Source organism: Papio anubis, chromosome 10 (genome assembly GCF_008728515.1).
Source record: "Papio anubis isolate 15944 chromosome 10, Panubis1.0, whole genome shotgun sequence".
NCBI lineage: Eukaryota > Metazoa > Chordata > Mammalia > Primates > Cercopithecidae > Papio > Papio anubis.
The window spans coordinates 121974372-121982295 of NC_044985.1; the positions used below are offsets into that span (position 1 = coordinate 121974372).

General features: G+C 60.3%; 1 protein-coding gene across 1 annotated transcript in view; it reads left to right on the top strand.

Moving 5' to 3' along the window:
* The window catches only part of ESPNL (espin like), a 29319-nt gene extending 22970 nt beyond the window's left edge, over positions 1-6349 (top strand). The window contains exons 7-9 of the mRNA XM_003908149.5: positions 1881-1993; positions 2964-3161; positions 4418-6349. Coding sequence (XP_003908198.3) covers positions 1881-1993; positions 2964-3161; positions 4418-6022 — 1916 coding nt within the window. The 3' untranslated portion in view covers positions 6023-6349. The remainder of the gene's footprint in view (positions 1-1880; positions 1994-2963; positions 3162-4417) is intronic.
* Positions 6350-7924: the final 1575 nt, after the last annotated feature.

Sequence of the window (7924 nt, forward strand, 5' to 3'; positions counted from 1 at the left end):
TTCCTCCACAGGCCCCGCTGTGGCCCTGTACTCACATGTGGGAGTGTGCGTCTGTGTGTGGTTGTGTCTGTGTGTTCTGTGTGTGATACACATAGATACGGGGACCCTTCTCTTTGTGTGACTGTGTCTGTAGCTGTGTATGATTGTGTCCGTGTGATTGTGTCTGTATCTGTGTGTGATTGTGTCTATGTGTGTGTCTCTCTGTGATTGTGTCTGTATGTATCTGTGTGATTGTGTTTGTGTTCCTGTGCATGATTATGTCTGTGTATCTGTGTGTGATTGTGTGTCTGTATGTTTGTGTTTGTGTGTCTGTGATTGTGTGTGACTCTGTGTGTGATTGTGTGTCTCTGTATGATTGTGCCTGTGTATGTGTGTGATTGTGTCTTTCTGATTGTGTCAGTGTGTGATTGTCAGTGTGTGATTGTGTGTATCTGTGTGTGTGTGTGTGAGTCTGTTCTGTGTCCGTTTCTGTGTGGGATTGTGTCTATGCATCCGTGTGTGGGATTGTACCTGTTTCTGTGGGTGATTCTGTTCGTGTGTCTCTGTGGTGTGTCTGTGTGTGTATGACTGTATCTGTGTATCTGTGTGTGATTGTGTCTGTGTGTGTGTATGACTGGTATCTGTGTATCTGTGTGTGATTGTGTCTGTGTGTGTGTATGACTGTATCTGTATCTGTGTGTGGTGTGTCTGTGTCTGTGTGTGTGTGTATGACTGTATCTGTGTATCTGTGTGTGATTGTGTCTGTGTGGTATGACTGTATCTGTGTGTGATTGTGTCTGTGTGTGTATGACTGTATCTGTGTATCTGTGTGTGATTGTCTGTGTCTGTGTGTGTATGACTGTATCTGTGTATCTGTGTGTGATTGTGTCTGTGTGTGTATGACTGTATCTGTGTATCTGTGTGTGATTGTGTCTGTGTGTGTGTGCTTGTGGGTGTCTGTTCTGTGTCTGTTTCTGTGTGATTGGTCTGTGATTGTACTGTGTGTGATTGTGATTGTGTATGTTTGTGTGTGTGTGTGTATGACTGTGTGTATCTGTGTATCTGTGTGTGTCTGTGTGATTGTGTTTGTGTGTCAGTTCTGTGTCCGTGTGTTTGTGATTGTGTGTGATTGTGTGTCTGTGTGTGATTGTATCTGTATGTGATTGTGTGATTGTGTCCGTCTGTGTCTGTGTCTGTGGTTGTGTGTGTGATTGTGTCTGTGTGTGATTGTGTCTGTGTGTGATTGTGTGTGTGTGATTGTGATTGTGTCTGTGTCTGTGTGTGATTGTGTCTGTGTGATTGTGTCTGTGTGTGATTGTGTTTGTGTGTCTGTGTTCTGTGTATGTTTCTGTGATTGTGTCTGTGTGTGTGGGTGATTGTGTCTGTGTGTGTTTGTGTATGTGATTGTGTATGTGATTGTGCTTGTGTGTGTGTCTGTGTGTGTGATTGTGTCTGTGTCTGTGATTGTGTCTGTGTGTGTCTCTGTGTGTCTGCCTGGCTGTGATGCAGACGTGTTCTTCTTTCAAGGTTGACACTGAAGTGTGTGTTTGCATCGGGGCAAGGAGCATTGTGGGCAGCGAGGGGACCAGCTTTGGGGCCTGCAGAGCTATGTTAGCGGCCTGTGACCTCCAGGCCTCAAGCCCTTCCCAGCTCCTCCCCTGCTGCAGGAGAGGCTGCGGCGTGGCCCAGGGGTGTGCCTCGGTCTCCAGTGGACCAGGCCGACTCCCCAGAGAAGGTCCAGTGGAGCCCTGAGGTGTTCTGGGGCAGGGCAGGCTGGGGTTGGCTCCCAGCTCACAGCTCGTTCAGGAGGCCGGCTCTGCCCCAAGGCCTAGACCCCCGAGGCTCTGCATCTCTGCTCCCCAGCCCTTGACCTTTCTGCAACACCCCCTTCTTCTCGGCAGCCACATCCCTCAGCCCGGCCTGGCCTGGCCATCCTGACCAGCCTCTTCCCAGGGAGCAGATGACCAGCCCGGCCCCTCCGAGGATCACCACCAGTGCCATGGCTGACCCTGCAGTGCGTCACCCACCCGTGCATTCCTGTCTCCCGGGGCCCCCAGCCAGCCTCCATCCCCATCCTCTTAGGGGCCCAGGGAAGCCCCCAGCACAGCCAGGCCTTTCCTGAAGGGTGGATGCCAGGCTGCCTGCATCACTCCGCTGCTTGCTCTCAAGAACACCTTGAGTTCTGAGGAGACGGGAGTGTCAGGGCGACGGCAGCTGTCCCCCCACCACAGAAACACGGGGACCCTTCTCTGTCATCCCAGAGGGCTGCAGTGGCCCAAGCCCCTCTGCCCGACCTCTGAGCTCAGGGGTGCTCCGTGCCTGCTTGCAGTGCGGAGATTGCAGCAGCCAGCCATGGGCAGGGCCCCGCTGCCCCTGTCCTCCTCCTCAAGGCCTCCACCAGCCCAGACCAGCAGAAGGGTCCTGCTCCCCCTTACCCTCCCTTTCCTGGGCGCCAGGCCCATAGAAAGCCAGCCCAGCCTTTCCCTGAGTGGTGCTGCAGATTCTCAACCACTGAGATGTTCGGTGGGAGTGGGAAATGCCACGTGGCGCTGCCCGTCCTGGAGAGCTGGAGTGTGCACAGTACACTGAAGCCTCTGACGAGCCCTGCGGCACAGGATTGGCTGCCAGGCTTTGTCTATGTAGCTGTGCCCAGAGCAAGTTTGCCCAGGGACATGGTGTGCTCCGCGAGCATCAGCTGGGCTTGTATAGGGGACTGGGAGGGACCTCTGGTTTCATTTCTCTGCTAACAATCCCTTCCCACACATCTTACCCCCGCCCCACTCCCATCCCTCCCCTCCGAGGCCTCACTCTTAAGCTGGGGATGAGAGGGTGGGGTGCTGTCCGTGACCCCAACTGTCCCTTCTCTCAGGGCGCCCTGTTAGGGTGTCCTGGGCGGAGCCAATCCCCCATGTCCTCTCGGATCTTCCCTCCACTTAGGGCCTCGGTCCCCTTCAGGCCTGTGTGACCCACCCCCTTCTGCACAGGGGACAGAGACTGCGCTGGCGGGGGACGCCTCAGATAGCCTGGCGGCACTGCAGCTGGATGGGCCGCCCTCAGGTGACATCGACGGGTTGGTGCCCACGCGGGATGAGCGCGGCCGGCCCATCCCCGAGTGGAAGCGGCAGGTGATGGTGCGGAAGCTGCAGGCGCGCCTGGGCGCAGAGAGCTCCGCAGAGGCCCAGGTAGGCCCGGGGAGGTCCAGGTAGGCCCCGGGGAGGGGCGGGGCCTTTTCCGGGTAGGTGGAAGTGGAAGTCAGAGCACCGGAAGCCCAGAACTAAATCCAAGGCCCAGGGGCCCCTCTCCTCTGTGGCCTCAGCTGCTGCTTCCGCCAGAGGATGAAGTGAACCAGACCAGAGGACTCTGAGCAGAGCCCGTTCGCCTGCTCTGGAGGCATGGGTCCCACGTATCCTTCCACTTGGCGGATTTGTGGCACACGCCTGCCTGTGCCAAGCGTTGTTCTAGGCAGTGAAGGGCAAGTCCTGCCCTCCTGGGCGCAGCGTCTAGCAGGGAAGACGGTGGCCCATGGGCAGGTGCCAGCAGGTGTGGGGGTGCGATTCCCACTGCTGTGGAGAAAGCAAAGCAGCTGGGGGCTACGATATATGGGTGCTTACGGGGCCCCCTCTGGGGACGTGGCCTTGAGCAGGGGCCAGAAGGAAGAGAGGTGGAGCCCTGTGGGAATCTGGGGCAGGCACCTCCTAGGCAGAGGGAGCAGCCAGTGCAAGGGTCCTGAGGCCCCCCCCCCCCCCCCGGCCTGGGGAGAAGCAAGAGGCGGCGCCCTGGTGTGGAATGGGCGCCTGAGGTTGGAGAGGAACCTGGCTGGGATTATTGCACCTCTGTGAGGCCGTGGGGAGCCACTGAGAATCTGAGCAGAGAAGGGCTGTGATGTGCCTTGGATTTGAACAGGCTCCCCCGGCTGCTGTGCAGACAGGAGTTCAGGAATTGTACCCTCAGAGGCCTACGATTTTGTCAGGACGATTGCGTCCTGCATCCCCGGTGTAGCGCTGTGCTGTCCGGCACAATCACGCCAGCCACGTGCAGCCATTGAAATTCACTACAATTTAAGGGAAGTAAAAGTCCTGCCCCTCCATTGCACCAGCCACCTGTCATTTCTGTAGCCACAAGTGGCTCCTGGCTGCTGGAATATAGCCCATCTCCATCATCTCAGGACTGCGGGACAGCCCTGTCTGAGGGCCCAGCCTGTCCTTGCCTATTGGGCTGGGAGCCATAGGGGCTGAAAGCCACAGGGTTGAGAGCAGAGCGAGACTGGGGCAGAGCAGGTCAGGGGCTTCTGCCGTAGCTGGGAAGCCCTTTAAAGTCTTACCTTGGGGCAGGACCAGGGGCTCTGCAGAGATGCTGAGAACTCAGGGATTTGGAAGCTAGGTGGGCTGATGGCAGGTAGGCGGGCTCACCCTGCTCACTCTGCCCTTCCTGTGCCCAGGACAATGGTGGGAGCTCAGGCCCCACAGAGCAGGCGGCCTGGAGGTACTCACAGACCCACCAGGCCATCCTGGGGCCCTTTGGGGAGCTACTGACGGAGGACGACCTGGTCTACCTAGAGAAGCAGATTGCAGACCTGCAGCTTCGGCGCCGCTGTCAGGAGTATGAGAGTGAGCTGGGCCGGTTGGCAGCTGAGCTGCAGGCCCTGCTGCCCGAGCCCCTGGTCAGCATCACGGTCAACAGTCACTTCCTGCCCAGGGCACCTGGACTGGAGGCTGAGGAGGCCTCAACCCCAGCGGCTGAGCCCACAAGCTCTGCGGAGGCCTCGGAGGTGGCCCCCGGGGGGCAGCCCCTGCCCTTTTGGTGCAGCCACATCTCCCGCCTGGTGCGCAGCCTGTCCCTGCTGCTGAAGGGTGTGCATGGGCTGGTGCAGGGGGATGAGAAGCCAGCCACCCAGCCCCTGCAGGAGACCTGCAGGGAGGCCTCGGCCAGCCCCCCTCGGAGCGAGGCCCAGCGCCAGATCCAGGAGTGGGGGGTGTCTGTGCGGATGCTGCGTGGCAACTTCGAGTCGGCCTCCGGCCCACCCTGTGGCTGCAACCCTGGCCCCTGCGAGCCAGGGACCCAGCGCAGGCAGTGCCTGGGTGGCTGCTGGCCGGCTCTGCCTAAGCCCTGCAGTGGCCTGGCTTCGGGGGAGCCCAGGCCTGGCGACACAGAGGAGGCCAGCGACTCCGGCATCAGCTGCGAGGAGGTGCCATTGGAAGTGGGCACCGCAGCCAGCCCAGACCTGGCCAGCCTGCGCAAGGAGCGCATCATCATGCTCTTCCTCAGCCACTGGAGGAGGTCGGCCTACACGCCGGCCCTCAAGACAGCAGCCTGCAGGACCCTAGAAGCCCGCCACGCGGGGTTGCGGGGCCAGGAGGCCGCCAGGAGCCCTGGACCACCCTCCTTGCCCGGCGAGGGCCCCCGGCTGGGCCACCTGTGGCAGCAGCGCAGCACCATCACCCACCTGCTGGGCAACTGGAAAGCCATCATGGCTCATGTGCCCACCCGGCAGCTGCGGCGGCTAAGCCGGCGGCCCCGCGGGGCCCTGTCCCCCGAGCAGTTCCTGCCCCACGTGGACGGGGCTCCTGTGCCCTACAGCAGCCTCTCGCTGGATCTCTTCATGCTGGGTTACTTCCAGCTCCTGGAGTGCGACCTGCCAGCCGAGGAGCGGAAGGTGCGCCACCTGCTGTGCTTCGAGGTCTTCGAGCACCTGGGCACCCACGGCTGGGAGGCGGTGCGCGCCTTCCACAAGGCTGTGACCGACGAGGTGGCCGCCGGCCGCCGGGCCTGGACCGACGGCTTCGAGGACATCAAAGCCCGCTTCTTCGGCTCCAGCCGGGGTCCCGCCTGGGATACGGAGCCTGGCCGCAAGTCAGGCCTGACCCCGCTCGGGCCCCTGCCGCATGCTGCCGTCCCCTGCAGCGGCCCTGAGCCCACAGCACAGCGGCTGGGGTCCCGCCCCCAGCGGGGCAGCTTCAACAGCGAGGACATCTGCGGCTACATCAACCGGAGCTTTGCCTTCTGGAAGGAGAAGGAAGCTGAGATGTTCAACTTTGGAGAATGACCCAGCTGGCAGCCTGCTTTCCAGAAGGTGGTTTGGGGGTAACTTGGGGTTACTCTTTTCCTTGCTCACACCCTTGGTGGCCGGGTGAGCCGGGCAAGGCTGCCTCCAGTCCTGCGGGTTATCAGAGGCTGCGGGACTCTTCTGTTGTGGCATGCTTCTCCTCCCAGTCGGGACTCAGACTCCTCACCACTGCACCCAGGAAGCCCCTGGACAGGCCCTGAAGTTAGGCAGTGGGCCACCCCAGCCCAGGGCACCTCTGCCGGGCCAGCCCCCGAGACCAGGGATGCTGCCTGTTTCCCACTTGTCCTTCCCCAGCGCCACCAGTTACCTGGGCGTCCTGTCCCTCAGTTTCTCTGGTGCTGGTGGCCTCGGCCACATCCACCTTCCATGTGAGCCTGAGGTGGCCCCAGGTCCCGGTCCTGCCCCTGTTTCTCCTGCTGACCTTGGGCCACACCCCTTCACCTCCCACCTGTGAATGGTGGGGAGCTGGAGTGATTCTGAGAACAGATTCCACGGGGAGGAGACCTTCCTGCCAGGCCGTCCTTGCTGGTCACACACCAATGCCCACCAGGCCAGTGCCCCACCCCCAGGGTGCTCCAGAGACCCTGCTCCCTCAAAGGAAGGCTCCCCATGGGGCCCCTGTCCTCCAGCTGACGAGCCTCAGCCTAGTCATGGGCCCCAGCAAGGCCGGTGAGCAGGGACGTGGGAGTAGCAGTGGCTGAGAGAGAGTGCTCCAGACGGGGTGGCTGGCGTCCACTCTCAAAGGCTGCTGCACACAGAGGAGAATGCCGGCAGGGGTGGGCAGCAGCCGGACCTTGGTGGGGCATGGCTACTCCGTGAGGGCACTTGGGTGTCACCCACAGTGCACCTCTTCACGGGGGCCTGGGTACTGGAGGGAGGGATACAGGAAGGGAGATGGATTCCATCCTCGGGGGCTCTGGGTGCTGCCGAGTATCCCTGGACATGGTGCTGGGCATGGCTGGCATAGGGTGTGGTTTGTCCCCAGCTCCTGATGGCAGCCAGGAGAATGGGTCATCACCCAGGCTCTGGGGCTGAGGAGGGCTGGGCCCAAGCCCACAGCGACTTTGGGGGCGGGGCTCTGCAGCTGTGAGATGGCCCAGTGGGGAGTGGCAGGGAGGGGAGGCTTCAGGAATATTCTTCCTGGCATCCAGGCCCTCTGGGACAGAGGAGGGTGCAGTCAGGGGACAGGCTTGTCAGGGGTCCCCGCCTTGCTCCCTGGGGATTGTCCAGGCAGAACCTGGAAGGCAGCAGGCAAGCTGTTAGATGGAACAGAGAGACGCTCGCGGCTGACTGGGGCCCAAGAGGAGGGGCGCTGAAGAAGATGTAAAATTGGCCAGGCGTGGTGGCTCACGCCTGTAATCCCAGCACTTTGGGAGACCGAGGTGGGCGGATCACGAAGTCAGGAGATTGAGACCATCCTGGCTAACACGGTGAAACCTCGTCTCTACTAAAAATACAAAAAATTAGCCGGGCGTGGGTGGCAGCACCTGTAGTCCCAGCTACTCGGGAGGCTGAGGCAGGAGAATGGTGTGAACCTGGGAGGCGGAGTTGCAGTGAGCTGAGATTGTGCCACTGCACTCCAGCCCGGGCAACAGAGCAAGACCCCGACTCAAAAAATAAATAAATAAATAAAAAAGAAGATATAAAATTGGGAGGGGTGGTATTGGCCATCAGGGAGGGCAGGGCCGGGAAGGGAAGTCGCACCCGCCCCAGCCCCAGGCCAGTGGCTTTTCCCCAAGAGCCTGCTCTGCGGCCGGCCTGCTCTGGCTTCCTCCACTGCTGAAGACACTGCCATAGAGCTGAAGCTGAACATGTGTTTGCTAAATAAAGATTCCCATTCCTAGCCCACCCCGTGTTGTACTTGTTGTTTACCCATCCCTG